This window comes from Giraffa tippelskirchi, chromosome 2 (genome assembly GCF_054371585.1).
Source record: "Giraffa tippelskirchi isolate mGirTip1 chromosome 2, T2T-mGirTip1v1.2.pri, whole genome shotgun sequence".
NCBI classification, from domain to species: domain Eukaryota; kingdom Metazoa; phylum Chordata; class Mammalia; order Artiodactyla; family Giraffidae; genus Giraffa; species Giraffa tippelskirchi.
In genome coordinates, this window is record NC_137276.1 from 31,349,912 (window position 1) to 31,369,518 (window position 19,607).

General features: G+C 37.0%; 1 protein-coding gene and 1 non-coding gene across 21 annotated transcripts in view; one reads left to right on the forward strand and one right to left on the reverse strand.

Annotated features, from left to right (window-relative positions):
• The window catches only part of R3HCC1L (R3H domain and coiled-coil containing 1 like), a 66,867-nt gene that overhangs the window by 13,545 nt on the left and 33,715 nt on the right, over nt 1-19,607 (reverse strand). For 7 of the 20 annotated variants that reach the window (XM_081549478.1, XM_081549374.1, XM_081549438.1 and 4 more), the window contains 3 exons: nt 15,216-16,145; nt 14,323-14,462; nt 3,421-3,596 (listed from right to left, as the gene is read on the reverse strand). In XM_081549478.1, the coding sequence (XP_081405604.1) occupies nt 3,421-3,596; nt 14,323-14,462; nt 15,216-16,131 (1,232 nt within the window). In that variant the 5' untranslated portion in view covers nt 16,132-16,145. Of the gene's footprint in view, nt 1-3,420; nt 3,597-11,218; nt 11,291-14,322; nt 16,146-18,069; nt 18,155-19,607 lie in introns of those variants that run through there. The other 13 variants (XM_081549414.1, XM_081549341.1, XM_081549347.1 and 10 more) reach the window with 6 other exon arrangements.
• TRNAE-UUC (transfer RNA glutamic acid (anticodon UUC)) lies at nt 1,029-1,100 on the forward strand. Its single transcript has one exon. It is a non-coding gene; the product is annotated as a tRNA-Glu (tRNA).

The following is a 19,607-nucleotide window of genomic DNA, read 5'->3' on the forward strand; positions in this document are numbered from 1 at the left end:
CAACAAAATTTAAGTGAGGTACCTAGCTGCTAGTTTTGCCTGTTCTAGAACTTTACAGAAAAACAGGGTTCTTGTTTTTGTACACAGTTTCAAGGAATACAGTCATGCTCATTTGTTTATCTATTGTTTATGGCTATTTATGCACAATGATGGCAGGAAAATAGTTACTATCTGACCCTAAAGGAAAAGTTGGGAACTATATCCTAATTCAAGATGTACATGAACTGAATTTTAAGTTTAAATCTGTATATCAGACAATAGACCTGATTTATTGTTAATGGCAGGATTACAGCATTAAAGTATAATCCCTTCTTGGTAATGACTCTCTTGAAGATCCTGAAAAATCTTTTTCTTAATAACTTACTTTTGGGATTATTTCTTTTATTCCCAAAGCTTATGTTTTCTTATAAGCTAAAGATACAGAAATACACTTCTGACTCTACATATGTATGAATTATATACATATATAAAAGGTAGTGCAACTATGGAGAAGGCAATGGCACCCCACTCCAGTACTCTTGCCTGGAAAATCCCATGGACGGAGGAGCCTGGTAGGCTACAGTCCATGGGGTCGCTAAGAGTCGGACACGACTGAGCGACTTCACTTTCACTTTTCACTTTCATGCACTGGAGAAGGAAATGGCAACCCACTCCAGTATTCTTGCCTGGAGAATCCCAGGGACGGCGGAGCCTGGTGGGCTGCCGTCTATGGGGTCACACAGAGTCGGACATGACTGAGGCGACTTAGCAGCAGCAGCAGCAGCAGCAGCAGCAGCAGCAGCAGCAGCAGCACAACTATTCCCAAACCCATTTACATCAGTTTTAATTTATGTTTACTACATAATTTAATTTATTAAATAAAATTAAAACAATGAACTATGAGCATGAAACATAAGAGTAATGTCTATAAAAACTTAATGCTTTGAAAGACTTGAGAAAAATGAAGTCACTAAAAAAACCCAAAAAACTATCATCAATTATGTTTGGGCAAAACAGTTTTTAAAAAAAAGGGTGAGAGGATGGGGAATTCCCTGGTGGTCCGGTGGTAAGGACTCAGCACTTTCACTGCTGTGACCTGGGTTCAATCCCCGGTCAAGGAACTAAGGCCCTGCACTCAGACCCTGCAAGCCATGTGGTGCAACCAAAAAAAAAAATTATTTTAGAAGAGAGAAAACATTTTAATCTGTAAGGAATTTGCACTCAGGTGACTTTGAATGGATATTAGCTCTTGCTGGAAGTTGTAGGTGATATCAGGGTGACATTAAGAACTCTTCTATCAACAGACTAGTAATTTAAAATTTAAAAAAAAAAGGCCTTGGCACCACATCAGACTCAATGGACATGAGTTTGAGCAAACTCCAGGAGATAGTGAAGGACAGGGAAGTCTGGTGTGCTGTAGTCCATGGGGTTGCAAAGAGTCAGCCACAACTGAGTAACTGAACGACAACAACCACATCAAAGACTGGCAAGTAAATGGACATTTCAGACACAGCTGAGCAACTGAACAACAACAACCACATTGAAGAATGGCAAGTAAGTGGACATTCATATGTACTGTTAAAATAAACTGGCTGAGATGTAACAATCACATTTTATCATTCTCTACTTGATTATTTCTATCTCAGTGGTCAGAATAACCTCAAATCAATAATTTAATTTACAGCCTTTTGGACTGTTAGGACCCCTGATGCCTGGCAGAAGAAAACACATATCTTCTCAGGAGATAGCCTCTTCTTTTATTGCAGACCTCAATTCTCATAAACAAAATTCCAAAGGAAATGGGTCAGCTTTACAGTTAAAAAAAATAAATAACTAAACCTCCAAAAAAAAAGCAAGGCACGATGAGTGAGAATTTACAAAAAACAGAATTAAAAGGACTTCAGGTAAAGGAATAACTAGACATAGACTATAGAAGGTCTATGTTCACTATACTTAAAAGAAATTTTTTAAATCTTGAAAATAGAGGGAAAAAAACATGCAGATTTGAAAATTAGAGAACTTTGAAAAATAAGAAACATAAAATGAAATTTAAAAATTCAGTGGACAAATTTAAAAGCAAATTAACCATAGTTAATTACTCACATATAAATCACAGAAATTAATCACAGAAATAAAATCACAGAAATTACTCAGCATATAAAGGAGACAAAGAAATGGAAAACACGGTAGAGATAACATGAGGATTAAGTGAGGTCTAATCCACTTTCAACTGGCAGCATCATAGACAATGTAAAAGAGACTAGTACAGAGGCAACATTTGAAGAAATAATGTCTAGTGTTCTCCAAAACCAATAAAAAATATTTAGGAAGCCCAAATAATTTTAAAAAAGAAACACAAAGTCACATCATACTGAAAACGTACAATACCAAAGACAGAAAACATTAAGAGCACCCAAAGAGAAAAGACAGATTACACTCAGAAGCAATAGTCAGACTTTCAGTGGGCTTCTCATCCTACCCTAAGAAAGCCAGGAGAAAGCAGAATAATATCTTCAAGTTCCTGAGAAAAATAACTGTCAGCCTAGGATTCTATACCCAGCAAGAATGTCTTTCAAGAATGAAGTTGAAATAAAGCCATTAAGAAACAACAGCGACGATGACAACAAAATCCAATTGAGTGTGTTACCCGCAGACTGTTATTAATTAAATTCTAAAGAACCTGTTCCATGCAGGAGGAAAAAGATTTCAGATAAAAGATATGAGACACAAAAAGAATACAGAAAGCAGATGAATCTGAATGCTGACTATATAAAAAAATGTAACATCAAATGGAGTTTAAAAAGAAAAAAATTAAATCAAAAAGACTCAAAATACTAAATCTCAATAGTATATTAGTTGGAGGTCAAGGAGACACTGGAATAGAATTGGAGAATGGAGTTTAAAACCCTTTGAGTGTTTGGAAAGAGTGTAAAAGTATTAACCTTAGTCACTGATAAATTAAGCATGCATTTTATAATTTCTAAAGTAACCACCAAATAATAGAAACAGTATCATTCCCCAAAAATATGGAGTGAGAAAAAAATACCTCATCAATCCAAAAGAAGGCAAGATAGAAGAGAAAAAGATGGGACAAGTAAACACACAAAAAAAGATGACAGGCAATACATTCAAATGTATCAATAATTACAATAAATATAAATGGACTAAATGCATCATGGAAACAGATTCCAAAGTCATTATTGATGATATTCTTCTTAAATGCTATACTGGGATCTAGAAAGACTTTAGCATTTTTTTAAAGGAACTTAGAAGAGTGGTTTGATACAGATTTCCAATGGGCTTGGAAAACACAATAAACAAACTTGATGCTAAAGTAAATAACAAGGAACAGGAAAGCAAAAGAGATGATTTTTCAGAAGACATTTTAAGAAAACTTCATCCCAACTTCCCTAATATCCCCAATCAATTGCAAATACTTACTGATAAGTGCAGAAAATCCGTAGGAGATCTTCAGTACGAAATTCTTGGGGGAAGTCATAAATTTCAATGACATGTGGGAATTCACAATCACTGAGGTCAATATCAGGAACTTCATGGTTGTAATAATCAAATCTAGGTTCTTGGATACTTTCTCTGTTCTTCATATTCCCTGATAACTAGAGAGGAGGAAGCATACATTTGACTGTTATACCAAGCCAGAGCATTATAAAATATCCTCCTATATATAAACAAGTCTCCCTTTTATCTCCATGTTCCTATTCCTTAATCTTTACCATTTGTCTCTGTTCCAAACACAGTAATATCACCCAGTTTACATTATACATGTGGAATACTTGAAAAAGTGATGAAATTCCAGAAAAGACAAGCAATGAATGAAACTTAGCTTGCATCTATCAACAAGGTGTGAGAAAATGTAGAGTAATTAATGTAGTGAGTTACAAACAACACATCTTAGAAACTGAATTGCAGAAAATAGTTCAAGAGATGAATTAATAACATTTGTTTTATTTGAGCTTATTGATTAGACCCATAGTTTCCTTTCTGAAAGTGAGCAAAAACAAAACAAAATGTTTAAGAATGAAAAGACTTTGCTAGTCTACCTATTGTTGATGGTAGCTTACAAAGAAATTTGTTAAGACAAATGTTAAGTGGCACAGGTAATCAAAGTTCCCTAGTGTTAGAGCTACCTAAAGGAATTCCCACACAGTTTAATAAAGTAACAGTAATGAAGAACACTTAAAATTCTACTCTATGATTAAAAACTGAATGTTGTTAACTATTTCACACTGGAAGCAGAAGAATGGAAAGGGAAAAATGAAAAGTGGCAGCAAAGTAGCCATGACAGTCATTTTGCCATTCACCTAGACACTAGTAATGAACACCCAGAACCCTCAGGCTCAAAAGTCCAACTAGAGACCTTCAAGCATTCTTTCATACTGTACCTCCTTTCCCACCAAATGAGAAAATAAGAATCTGCAATGCCAAGGATGCATCTCCTTTCCTCAGAGAAGTGAAAAATGGATTTAAAAATTTTATTTGGTAGGCAGGAAAGGAAAAAGGTGATTTAGGTAAAATCGATGAAAATGTTTATTTACTGCTGTATCTCTAGTTCCTTTTCTCCACTAAGCTTCAGTTTTACATCTTAAAGAAAGGACATAATAATAGCATCAATACCTGACAAGTAGGGGTGCAGACTAAATGAGATGATGAAGTAAGTACTTAGCACACTACTTAGCATCTAAGTATGAATTCAACCCAATTTAAACGCGGTGTTGAATCTATTGGGCTTCCCTGGTGGCTCAGACAGTCAAGAATCCACCTACAATGCAGGAGACCTGGGTTTGATCCCTGGGCTGGGAAGATCTCCTAGAGGAGGGCATGGCAACCCACTCCAGTATTCTTGCCTGAATCTATTATAGGTCAAGTATCCCTCACACCATAACAATGAGGAAAGACCAAATGATCTATACATACCATAGCTTTTCTTGAGTTTAGCATAGAGCTGACTGAGTATGCAAGGAAACTGAAATCCACAAGATGACATGTTCCCCCCCCAAAGAGAGAGAATGCCTAAACTTTTTTCCCTCTGGCAGATCATGAGATGAAGTGGCCACCAGACAAGTAGGCAAGAAGATATCAGCTAAATGTTTAACAAGTTCTTAAAAGCCTAGAGTTGACAGTTTAGAATAACTCAGAGCCCCAGAAAGGGGGCTCCAGAAAGGAGGGAAGCCTGCAATTACTTGCAAGACCATCCTTATGCTAATGCCACACTGTCTTGATTACCGTTGTTTCATAAGTTCTGAAATTAGGAGGCTTGAGTCTTCCTACTTTGATCATTTTCAAAATCATTTTGGCTATTCTGAGTCCCTTGCATTTCCATATGAATTTGAGGATCAGTTTGCAGACAGAAGTGGGCCACAAGCCAAGGAAGGAGGGCAGCAGTATATAAGAGAAGCTGAAAAAGGCAAGAAAATGGATTCTACTCTAGTCTCAAGAAAGGAACACAATCCTACCAATATCCTAATTTTAGTCCAGTGAGACCCATTTTGGACTTCGGACCTCAAGAACTGTAAGGCAATAAATCTGTGTTAAGACACTAGTTTGTGGTAATTGATTACATCAGTAATAGTGTACTTATATATAAAACCTTTCTAGCTTTATGTCATGTCATCCCTTAAAATATGCTACATTCCAACCAAAAAGTAATAATACTATGTCTAAACAGGCATAAATACTATGCCTATGAGCGTACAGCTGCATTCATTTCACACACTAGCAAAGTAATGCTCAAAATTCTCCAAGCTAGGCTTCAACAGTACATGAACCAAGAACTTCCAGATGTTCAAGCTGGATTTAGAAAAGGCAGAGGAACCAGAGATCAAATTGCCAACATCCTCTAGATCATAGAAAAAGCAGGAGAATTCCAGACAAACATCTATTTCTGCTTCATTGACACACTAAAGCTTTTGGCTGTGTGGATCACAACAAACTGTGGAAAATTCTTAAAGAGATGCGAATACCAGACCACCTTACCTGCCTCCTGAGAAACCTGGATGCAGGTCAAGGAGTTAACAGTTAAAACCAGCCATGGAACAACAAACTGGTTCAAAATTGGGAAAGAAGTATGTCAAGGCTGTATATTGTCACCCTGCTTATTTAACTTATATGCAGAGTACATCATGCGAAATGCCAGGCTGAATGAAGCACAAGCCAGAATCAAGATTGCCAGGAGAAATTATCAATAACCTGAGATATGCAGATGACACCACCCTTATGGCAGAAAGCAAAGAGGAACTAAAGAGGCTCTTGAAAAAGTGAAAGAGGAAAGTGAAAATGTTGGCTTCAAACTCAACATTCAAAAAATGAAGATCATGGCATCAGGTCCCATCATGGCAAAGAGATGGGGAAACAATGGAAACAGTGACAGATTTTATTTTCTCGGCCTCCAAAATCACTGCAGATAGTGACTGCAGCCATGAAATTAAAAGATGCCTGCTCCTTGGAAGAAAAGCCATGACAAACCTAGAGAGCCTACTAAAGAGCAGAGACACTGCTTTGCCAACAAAGGTCCTATAGTCAAAGCTACTGTTTTTCCAGTAGTCATGTATGGATGTGAGAGTTGGACCATAAAGAAGGCTAAGTGCCAAAGAACTGATGCTTTTGAACTGTGGTGTTGGAGAAGACTCTTGAGAGTCCCTTGGACTGCAAGATTAAACAGTCAACCCTAAAGGAAATCAACCCTGAATGTTCATTGGAAGGACTGATGCTGAAGCTAAAGAGCTAAAGCTCCAATACTTTGGTCACCTGATGTGAAGAACTGACTCATTGGAAAAGACCCTGATGCTGGGAAAGATTGAAGGTAGGAGAAGGGGACGACAGAGGATGAGATGGCTTGATGGCATCACCGACTCAATGGACATGAATTTGAGCAAGCTCCAAGAGATGGTAAAGGACAAGGAAGCCTGGCGTGCTGCAGTCCACGGGGTTGCAAAGAATTGCACATGACTGAGCAACTGAACAACAATATGCCTAAACACATCTTGCTTCTTTCTGCCTGTTGATTTGATCACATTATTTTTGATCACATGTATAATCTGACTCTTCCTCTATACTTCTATAGCATTTACCTCATCTGCACTATGGTTTTTTGTTTTTTTTTTTTGCTGTGCCATGCGGCATGTGGGATCTTAGCTTCCTCACCAGGGATTGAACCTGTGCCCCCTTAATCACTAGACCACCAGGGAAGTCCCATCATCTGCACTACTTTCATAGTACTCACTGCATAACACCTAATATTAATTAGACCTATCTCTTCCTCTAGCTTTAACCTCACTACCTAACCACCTATCCAAAAAACATTTAATGTACATTTAATATAACATTAGAGAAGAACCTGAACAAAGAATTTTAATATGTAATAAAGTTACAAGAAGGAAGAAGGTATTACCAGTGGGTAGAGGAGAATGAACTTTTGTTACTCTTCTTCACTACACAAGTAAAGAAATTATACAGAGAAAAGTATCATAGACAGAAGTGTGCAAAGGCAGGCAAGCAGTGTAGCATTCATTAAACAGTTCGGTGTGGCCACACTGAATAATGTGAGGACTTCAGAGAGTGCTATGGGCTTCACTGTGTCCTCCCAAAATTCATGAGTTAAAGTCATAAACCCTAATACCTTAGAATATAACTGTATTTAGAGATTATGTTTAAAGAGGTATTAAGTTAAAATAAGGTAGATCCTAATCTGAGTGGTGTCCTTGTAAGAGGAAATTTGGACACAGACAAAGGGAAGATCATGTAAACACAGCCATTTACAAACCAAGGAGAGGCCTCAGAAGAATCCAACCCTTGCTGACACCTTGATCTTAGACTTCCAGCCTCTAGAATTGTGAGAGAACAGATTTCTGTGGTACTTTGTCACAGCCAATCTAGGGTTCTGTGCTCTCGCAGCCTTAACAAACTAATACAGGGAGTGAGGCTGGAGTTTCAATTTCCTCATCAGTATTCTGATTCGATAATACAACTACAAGGGACGTGTCATATCCACCCCTATATACTCCCACTGCACACATTAACTTGCACAAACTAGGCATTCAAAAAATACTTGTGGAATGAATACTTGAGGCACATGCCTTAAATTAATTACTTTGTCCAAGTGCCTGCTTATCGAGACTGATTTTACATGGAGCCCTCATCAATAAGAATTTGATTTATGCAACATATATTTTTTAAATAATTTTGGATAGCATTTTGAAATTTGGGGTAAAATGACACTTTTTTTCTTTCCCTTTACCAATAAACTTTAATTGTTCTGGTTATATAAATCATGCAAACAATTCAACAAATTATAAAAGGAAGGCAACAACAACAAAATTTCTAAATAGATCATCTAAACTCCTGATAGTGACAAATTGAGGACCTAAATCTGTGAACATTCCATATTTTTTTATAAGCTGCTCTCACAGCCTGGAATGCCTTGTCTGCTTCTGATCCTTCTTCTAAGACCCAGCTTCAATCTTTATCTACTCTTGAAGCTTTTCCCACTGACCCCATTTTGATGGTTTCTCCACTCCTTATACTACTACTGTATCATTACACTTGGAAGCTGGATATATATCATATTTCATCAATTCAAAGATGCACATTTTAACATCTCCAATATCAGTATGCATCTTAATCATACATATTGTCACTGCTTGCCTGAATATGCATGAGACCCAAAAGCACCAGTACCAAAATTTGCAGGCATTCCACACTGGTCAGCAGTGTGGAAGAAAATCTCAATATAAGAATACTTCTGCGTAAATGCAAAGATGGCTTAAGAATCAGCAACAATGATTTCTGCTTTTTTTATGCATTCTTTTAAGAAATGCTGTATCATCAAAGTTCTTGTTGGCACAGAAAATAATAAGAGGATGGAAAGGCATCAATATCAATGACTGAGCCAAGAAATTATTAGAAAGAGTTGGGCTATAAACACAAAGTTTTAGGAAACTAACCAATTTATTTCACCTACATTTCACCTACAAAATATTTCACATATCTATAAGATATGATACATGATAAAAATTTATGTCTAAGTCTGTGTGCTACTATGCTGTGCTCAGTCATATCTGACTCTTTGTAACCCCATGAACTGTAGCCCGCCAGGTTCCTTTGCCCATGGGATTTCCTAGGCAAGAATACTGGAGTGGGTTGCCATTTCCTACTCCAGGGGATCTTCCCGATCCAGGAATCAAACTTGCATCTCATGCATCTCCGGCATTAGGAGGCAGATCCTTTATTACTGCACCACCTGGGACACCCTCTATTAATAATTAAGCTTAAAGAAGCTCTTTTGATAGGTATAAAATAAAATTCCAAAGGGTAAGCATTGTGGTTTCTTTCTTAGTGATACATAAAATAATGATATATTTCACAATCAATAGCATTTTCAATTTAATAAAATAGAATACTTTTTCTAGGCATTTCTGAAAGTCTCATCAGCTTCACAAGACTATAAACTCCTTAACGTTGTTATCCTTCTCCTTCACCCCTCACATCACCAGTATCCGAGCTGGGCACAGAATAGCTGTACAGTGTCTGTTGACTGGCTGAGACCTTTAGGTAGAGGCAAAGGCTTACTGTCATGGAAAGAGCCCAGGGTTTAGAAAATCAGGAGACTGGGCCAACTCTGACAATAACCTTAGCTAGGTCAGTAATAACCTTTCTGGGGCTTATTGTCTTACCTATAAAGCAAGAGGTAAACATAAAATATTATGTTACAGGTCCCTTTCAATGCTAACATTACACTTAAAAAAAAAAAAAAAGACACGTACAGTTCTCTTAGGTTAAAGTTCCAGTTCCTAGATCTTATTTTTCAAGGCCTATATTGTAATCCTGCCTCTGATCTTAGAAGGTAGGAAAAAAAACATTTCTATAGATACTTGTAATCACAATTAAACATAATACACCATTTTAAACTATAGTTGCGGCTGTAGCAAATTTAAATATTGGGGATATCAGGAGATTACAGGGACATGGACAAGAGGGACCTGACCAGGAGTTGATGGTATAACATTACTGCAGTTGCTTCAATGTCACTATATCTATTTTCATAATTATTCACAGAATTAAACCATGCACTCAATTCTTATTATTTAGGTTAGGTTATTCAAGCCCTTTGTTTCTATTTTTTCTCTTCTACTCTTACCTGTAGCTACTTAACTGCTTATTAACTCATTTTCTATTGAAGAAAATAAAATTTATTATTTACTATAAACTTTGACAAATTAAAAGATTTGGAATTTGGCTGAAGAACAGGCTTAAGCTATATATAAAAAATAACATCTTTGGATTATCTGGATTTGATTCTATCGCAAGTATTCCATTACCATGGAAAACTGAGAGTAACAGCCAAGAATTTTTCAGGTTGGTCCACAGTAATGTGAACAAATCAAAAGCTAGAATTAAAATGTCTTACCCATTTAACTTCCCGTACTTGGCAAACAGGGAAATAACACTATTTTTAAAGTATTTTCAAACATCTTGTAAAATTTCTCATGATAAAGTCCAAACACATCCAAAAAGAGTTCCCTAAAAAGGTAATAAAACTACAATGTATAATATACAGCATAAGCTATGGCTTCCATCCCTTTTCTATACTGCTTTGGGCATAAATCCTTTACAACAGTAGAAGGATAAATTTAGACTTTCAAACTTTTTAACATTTTACACATTAAGAATAGATGTGTCTTCAGTGGTGTTCTTGACCTGCAAATAAAATTATATAATATATCTAGGACGATGCCTCCACTGACCTTATCAAGAAACCAAGGCCAGAAATGCAAACTTTGACCTCATAAATGTATAACACAGAATAGGCAAAATGCCATTCAAGATGCCATCTAAAGATTTCTCTAGAATAGGTATCAGCAACATTTCAATATCACTGATAATCATCAGTGAGAGAAAGCCATAGCTATAGCCTTGGATTAAGGCATAGTAAGAGAGAAGAAAGGGAGAAAGTGAATAAGAATACAGAAAAGGAGAAGAACAAAAGGAAATAAAAAAGAAAGCTACAATAATGAGGCATGTCAGATGAACACTTACTGATCCAGGGCCAGAGGACAAATGTGAGAGCTCTAGTTGCCTCTAATGAATAGACTGAACCAACAGGGACCTAGCTCCTATTCAGGCAGTACAGAAAGGTTAATATGGCAAACTGATGCTGGCACTCTTGGGAAGATGCTATCCAAACCCACTGAACAGTGAAAACACTGTAGTCGATTAAACTTACAGTCAAGAGGAAGACTGAGAAAATAGGGAGACATCTCTGGATTCCCTCATCTTCCCAGCATGACTGGAACGACTAGATGGAAAGATACCACTGATGAAGTATGAACATGAGTAGGCACACACAGAAAGATGATGATTTGGAAATGAATGGTGTTCCTTTTCTCTTTTCCACGGTTATACATTGTTAGTAACTGTCTATAACAAAAGAAAACTCCTACGTAAATATTTACCCTTATCTAAAAACATACCTCAAAACCAGAAATGGCCAGTGAAGGGATCAGGTGCCAGCATCTATCAATATCAATGTTATGCTGCTGACATCTCACTAACCCTCCTACTAATAAGTCTGCTGATTGGTACAGGAGGCAGAAAAGTTTTATCTATACAATAATTCCTATGTTCTGGTACCAAGATCTTAAATGTTAAAAGAAGTCATGCCAATATCTTTTATCAGTTAAAAATCTCAATTTCTGGGCATCCCATACCATGGATTTAGGAGATCATGTAATCTTTAGAGACTCATCAAGAGCTGCAGTTCTGGGAGCTAATGACTCAGGCAGATTTAGAAGTTCAAAAGGTCAGAGGAAACTGCTTCACATGCCAATGACTACCACACCCTGCTCTAGAGCATACTTCCCTGCCTACCTGAAGTATTAGGCATACCTCTATGGCTAGCCATTGTCATCAAAGAAACAGGCCAGGTGGGAAAACAGTCAAAAATCTTTGGTTGGAAAGTTTTCAAGGTAAGCAGACACTTACTTTAATAAAGTACATTTGGAACAATGTAAATAATAAATTAGGAGTAATAGTCACCAAAAGGCTATTAATTTTCATGTATTTGTGACAGCTTTTAATAACATTATCATTATTACACGTTTTAAAACCCAAAGCACAGGAGACAACAGCTGGGAGTTGGATCCACTACTTGCACTCTCAATCCAACTTCTTTCCTGCTCTCATCTATTTTCATGCCTCAACATAGATGCCAAACGTTACCAAGCACCTCAAAAAGATACCTAAACACAATACCCAGGCACTGGCTATCTTCAGCTTAAACCACCACCAGCTCTGTTTTCCAGCCGTTCCCAACTTTAGTTCAAGACAGTGTTTTCTTTAGCAATATTACTATGCCCCTCTAGAGACTTGGTTGCCTAAATTCTTTCACATCTAAACAGCGTTAAGCTCTAACAAGAGTTGCACACCTCAATCTCCCTCCTCCCAACACAGAAGCCATAGCCCTAAGCTACCACACAGAATCAAAGTTCAAGCAGCTGTGATGTTTGAAAGCTCCTGGAGGCTACCCAGAAAGGCAGAGAGCAACTCTGCCCTACTGACTCACATTCGTTCAATAAATATTTATGGAGTCCTACCATGTATTAAAAGGCTCTGTGTCCTATGCCCTTTTGTAAGAAGCTTTGTTTTGTTCTCACCTAGGCACACCTGTGGTCTCTCACCTCCTTAAGCAGTCCCTTTGCCAACTAAGAACACTGCTTCCTTCCCAAGACTAAGGCCTTCTCCCAATGCTTTGATCCTTAATAACTTCTCTATAATCACCTAACTCACTGTATTATTAGTATATTTTAACCTGATTTGGGTCTAAACTCTCTGCTGAACAGTGTTTTTCTTTTTCATTAAGAGCTGACGGCCCTCTCATGTTACCACACTCACATCTTGATAGAATTGAAGCTTGCCTGTTGCCTGTGAGCAGTGGTTCTCACTTGATGCGCACGTGAATCTCACTACAGAGTTCGCATTTCTAATAAGTTCCCTAGTGATGCTTATGCCGCTGGTCTAGGGACCATACTTTGCAAGCTATCACCTTGGAGAATCTGATGAAAGTTATGAAAGACTGTACTCACATAGAAAATTTTGCATGCAATTTCAAAGGGTTCATGAATGTTAATATGTAGACGCCTTTCTGCTCTATATTCTTTCCAAGAAATGTTTAAGATCTGTTTCCTGACTTCACAATAAGAAGTACTAATTGGTACAAATGTGCATGCGCATGCAAACACCTCCCAAGAGGAAGGAGGAAGTGCTTGATACTGGAAACTCAATTCTGTCCAATGGGTTGCCCTCTTCAGTTTCACATCTCTTTTATACGTGCTTGTAAACATTTTTCTGTACTTCTGGTTCAACTATCGGAAACAAAAGACTCATCACTTAGCATTTAAAACACTCTGTGGAGTCACTCATACAAAACTGTCTTATATGTGAGGAAGTGGTCTGGTAGAAAGAACATAAATACAGGATTAAGACAGTAGACTGAAATCCTGAATCTGCCTTTCTTAAAGATACAACCATTAACCTTCAATTTCCCCATGTATAAAACTGGAGATTTTATAGGGAAATGATTTTTTCCCCTTCTGGGCAAAGGTTATATGAACTCGCTATAAGGAATAAAAGGGGAAATGATTCTACTATTCAAAACCAATGATTCTTACTCATGGTAAAGAATTTAAATGCTGCTTAGAGAGGGAATGTCTAAATCAAGAAAATGAAAAGACTGAACTAAATAATTTCTAAAATGCCTTCAAATCCAACATTTTGTATTTATGAACTCTACCTAGCCAGCACATTTTCTGTATGTATTCAACAATCACTTATTAACTCAGCACAAACTTCTTAAAAAAACCACCATACGTTCCTTTATCACACCCTTCCTTTCCTCTAGAGTGTCTAACAACATTCCAACATCTGTTGGAAGAATAAAATAAGTATGAATAATAAATTATTCTTCTCTTCAAATAGGCTGGTGTAAAATACATCTTGTCAACACAAAAAAGCCTTTCAAAGAAGTTTCCCTCTGTATTTTCTCAACAGTTAGCCAGAAGCCATTAAACTCATCTTTTACCTATTCAGTAAGATCTCTCAGGATTCCACTATTAGAGATATAGTTTACCAGGAGATGTTTTGTTTCTTAAAGATCAGGCCTTCTTTTTGCAATCTACAATCCTATTAGTTTGTTGTAAGAACTGTTACATTGGATGTAATATGAGTGAATGTGTGACTGTACAAAAATGTCTGCTAAAATTATTCCCCAAATCCTAGGTTCTATGAATTGATAAACTACCTAAGTGGCAAGCAATTTCTACTAAAACATACCTCTTGTAGAAGACGTGGGTCCAGGCACTCACCATCATCATTGAACATAGACTCCCAGCTCTCCTCAGTAGCAGCACTTCTTTCTGTGTGAGATATATCCGTTGCTTTCGGCTCCATGGATGTTTCCTTAGATACTGACTCTATATCAGGAAAGGATACACCAAATTCCACATTCTCTGAGTCACCATCTTCTTTTGTTTTGAACTCTTCAGCAGTCTTAAGTTCATGCAATGCCTCTGTTATATCACCAGCACCATCAAGATCACTGCCCAAGGCACTATCTGAAAATACGTTTGTCCCATTTAACATACTGGGTTCAGAGTCCAAAAAAGTGTTAAAATTACTACCAGTTATCTTCTTTATAGGAAAGGAGGAAGCACAATCTGACAAGCTCTCTATCAACTTTCCTGTTGACTCTGTGAAACTAGATGAAATACTCTCAGCATAGATACCTGAGCAAGCAGTCAGGTTACTGAAATTTTCAGTGTCATTCCCACTTTTAGCTGCATGAAGAAGGGCTGTATCTGCATTCATTTCTAAACAGTCTGAGAAATTCCCTGTGTTGCTGCAAGCCTCATCAGCTACTCTAACTGCAACTATACAAGGGCTGCCTACAGTTATTTGATCAGATATGGTATCTGTAATGCCCATTGTACATGTCTTATTGGTAATGTCACGTACACTCTCGGACTCATTATCTGTGTATGTTTCATGAGCAAGGGCAGCTGTGTCAGAAGATTCGTGCTTTACACACAACTCATCAGCAGTGCTGTCATTCTCCTCACACTCTCTAATCGTTGTTGGATCAGAAATGTCATTTGTGCTCTCTAATTTGCTGCCCATAGTCATTTGATGAGAGAGGTGACCCACAATCTCAGGAATGGAATCCATACCTTTCTGACTTGAGATGGAATCTATCCTGTTGGCTGTATCACCAACATTCTCAGCATCCAAGTCTACACAAGTCTGACCAATGATATCATCTGAACTTCCAGGAACAGAATCAGTAGTGATGGCGCCATTGCTGTGCTTCAGCATTCCATCTAATGTTTGCATGCCTTGTTGTACAATTCCAGAATCAGAGTTTTGTTTTACTGGTGAGATCACACTCTCAGGTTTCACCACAGAATTAAAATCTCCAGGAAACTGGGATAGTATCTCCATAATCTTAGCATCAGTTTCCATTCTGTTTTCCAAATTTCTATCTTCAAATGTTTCCTCATTTTGCTCATTTCTCTTGATATCAGAGATTTCCACAGTTGTGGATGGCTTGTTTGGAACCCGAGCCTTACTGATTTCTGAACAAGACTGAGATAGAAGCAACCCATTGTGTCCTATCACATCTCTGGTTTCAACCTCCAAACACTCTACCTTCTTTGGTTTAAAATGTCTTTGCAAAGGTACGCTAGGTACAACCCCAGTATTCAAGACTCTTTGCTGAAGTCCTTGGGATAATACTTCTTTGGATTCTGCAGTTGCCCTCTTAGTACAAATCCTATTTTTCTTTCTTTCTTGAAGGCATGTATCTTTTTTAAATTTCGTTGAAGATTTCTTTCCTTCCCTAAAACTGTGCTCCTTTTTATCAGGATTAATACTTAGTCTTGGAGTCTCGCATTTGTCTCGAATGATCTCCTTTTGGGAGAGAGAATCTTCCCTTTGTTCTTCTTTCACCATGGAGTTAGGTGGACCACAGCTTTTTCCCTCATCACCTGATTTGAGTAGTACTATACCCCTTCGAGCTTTGGGTACATAAAGTGCCATGTCAGGCCTCCTGGCTCGAACTCTGCATCTCTCTGCTTCTCGCTGCATGGCACCACCTCAATCTGCAAGAAAAAAAAGACAGAATGATTCAATTACCAAAAACTAATTACAATGTATTAAACCAAGAGATTTTAAAGACTAGGCAGAGGGCCTACTAATCCATCCTATACAAACTCTCAAGCTCAAAGAAAGTAAAACTTGCCATAAACTAATTAATGCAATCAGGTAAGCAACTAAGGAAAGTAAATTCCAAAATAACTCATGAACCCATGGATTTTATCTTTATAGCCTCTTTCCTCTATCTTGCTTATTTTAAGAGTAATATATGAATAAGAGTAGCCTCAATGTGGGCTAGAAAACGAGACAACTAATCAGACTATTTTCTAGAAGATATTGCTTGTAAACTATGATTTTTAGGAAAGAAATAGGTTGTGGGAAAGAGAAAGTCATCATTCTATTAACACTATTTAATCAAGTGACCTACTATATATTTTTCTTCCTTCCAGTAGCAAATAAATCGGTCTGGGTACAATAAAGGAGGGTGGAGGTCAAGGAATATGATGAGACAACTCACTGGTTAACTCCCTGACAACCTCTACTGTGGTTGGTCAATGGAATTTAACAAGCAGAAAAATTTAACAAAGGTTAAATAAAACTTTACCTACTGTCTACAAAATACAGGGGTACGTACTAGACAATTTCACAGTGAGTTATTCTCTTAATCCTCAAAGTAATACTGTGAAGTATGTACTAGTCTGTCCAGAGCAAAGAAAACAGGAAGATCCTACACATAGCAAAGAAACACCCATATAGACTTAGAAAAGTGAAAGTAGCTCAGTCGCATCCGGCTCTTTGCAACCCCATGGACTATACAGTCCATGGAATTCTCCAGGCCAGTGTACTGGAATGGGTAGCCTTTCCCTTCTCCAGGGGATCTTCCCAACCCAGGAAGTGAACCCAAGTCTCCTGCATTGCAGGTGGATTCTTAGAAGCACCACTGTTAATATTTTACCACATACCTTTCAAAGGAAAAAGATAATAGGAGGGAAAGACTAACAAATCCTGTCCACTCTATTACAGATCGCTAACATTTCACCTGATCAGAATACTTCCTCACTGAATAAGCTCCACTTTCATGGCACAGGCTATTTTCTTTTCAGCCCAGTGATCCACCTGTCCCTTTTCTCTTTTAATGTCTTATCTATCTAGCCCATCATTCTTCATGGATTTTCTATCTTTCCATTTGTGGAAGAAAGTGACTTCAACATTTAACCATGCCAGGATCTTTTGAAAATGCCTACTTTTCAAAAATAGAAGTACTGAAGTATATTTCACTGGAGAGGATACCAGAGACATAGCATAACCCAATCTCAGTTTAGAAAAGCATCTGACAAAATACACCATGATGGACTGTAAGATGGTGAAATACGGGTGACTCAGAACTGGTAGGCAGACTCATAGCAAAAAGTAATGATAAGGTAGAAGCAAATTCAGAGAGGGCTATTTAATGGAGAACTGTATTACTGATACCTTTTAAAGTTCAACATTTTAAACAAAAATTTCAATGCAAACAATAAACACTAAGTGTTTATCAAATGTGCAACTGATACAAAATTGACAGGATTAATAAATACCAAAAATGATAAAATTATAATTTAGTATCATTTCTATAATCGGGAATGCTGTGCTGAAAACAATATTAAGACTAAGAATGAATAAATACAAAGATTTGCTTTGGGTTAAAAAAAAAATCAAGCAATATAGAATAAAATGTACAACTGGCACACACACACAAAAAAGATCTAAAGGCTTTTACTTCATCTACAAAGTCAATAAAAGTCAAAAGAGTGATGTGGATGTTTAGAAAGGCTACACGGTCTAAAATACAGAGTCTAGAAAATATATGACACAAAGTCTGGTTAAAAAAACTAAAGGTATACTCTGCCCGCAAAGGTCTAAATGGACACAGTCCAGCTACCTTTATACCTGAAGGATTGTTGATCTACAAGGTTGGTTGCTCTATAAGGTTGGTTGCTTCTGTATTTCTCCAGAAGTCAGTTACCAGAACTAGCTGGAAAAAATTATAAGAAAACAAAGTATACCTCAAGATAAAAAAGAACCCTACTTTTAGAATTCTCCAGCACTATTATCAAGTAAATGAGCTCTGCCTCTAGAATAATTTCAATATAGCCTAGACAATGGATTAACACTAGAGGAAGAATTTCTATCTGTAAGGCAGATTCTCCTGTATTAATTTTAAGTGTTCTTCAAACTCTAAATTATGATTCTATTTGTCATCCACAATAGACATGTATCAAAGGCTTCAAATTTTAAATTATTTTGTGCTACAGCAAATGGCTTTTGAAACTTAACTTTTTTTTTTCTTAGTTAATGCCTATATGTTGCCATGATGATTTTGAAAGCTGAATAACAGTATAATAAATTTATATTATTGTCTATTTTCTACCAAAGCACTGAATTTGATTATGCCCTGACCAGCACTGTGCTGGTAAATGTTTAGCAACTGGCTTTCCAAGTGTAGCTTGGGGTACTGGGTAATACTTTAATTTACATCAATAATGTCACCAATGTGAGTGGTGTGACTTCTTTGCTGAAGTGGATAATCATTTTTGAATGAAAGACTATATCCCCAGTTTTCTGAATTATGCACAATACAATAAATAGCTAAAGACATGGCACTTTTGTAAGTCAGCATTATCAGCACTGCTCCATCATTTTAAGCCTAGACAATCAATAAGCAATAAATCAAACCCTGATTTAGGGCATTTGCTGATCTCTGTGGTGTAAATATGCTTATCGTGGTTAATTTCAAGCTACCAATGTGTTATCAGTGAACACTGTTTTTGTTTTCCTATCTTGCCATTCATTTCTTAAAGAAAGTGGGTTAGATGTCCTTTCAGAATTTACCACATTCTGGAGTTTGCTGCTTGTAATTAGTGCTCTTCAGCACTAATAAGTTCTTATATGTAAATTCTTATATATAATCTCTAAACTTCCTAAAAAATGGTGGCTGACCTACTGACTTGATAGAATTGGGGTTTAATCTTTTTTTAGCAAGTGTATGGCATACATGGTGTTACAAACTTCCTACTGCATCACATCAGAGAGCAAGAATGTCTGATTATCTCCTTTTCTGTTCATTATCTGTATGTCTCTCAGACAACTGGACGAAGCTTTTATTTTACAATATACTTATTGTCTGAAGGTACCTTTACATTGTTCCCATTCTTTAATGTATTTTGATGTCTACTGTTACTGTTCAGAAATCTGTCATCAATTTGTCACTGATTTGTAAGATCTCTTTCCTCTCTGATGATTCTCAAGATATTCTCTTACATGTTGTGTTTTCTCAGGTGTCTACTTAGTGTTTCAGTTTGTGTTTACAATTACTTTTCTACTGGGATAACACTATGCTTTTGAATTTTACCAATTCCATTTATTCAGGGCAGTACCTACGGACCCATCTTCTGTATCACTACATTTCTCTTCACATTTGTCTATTT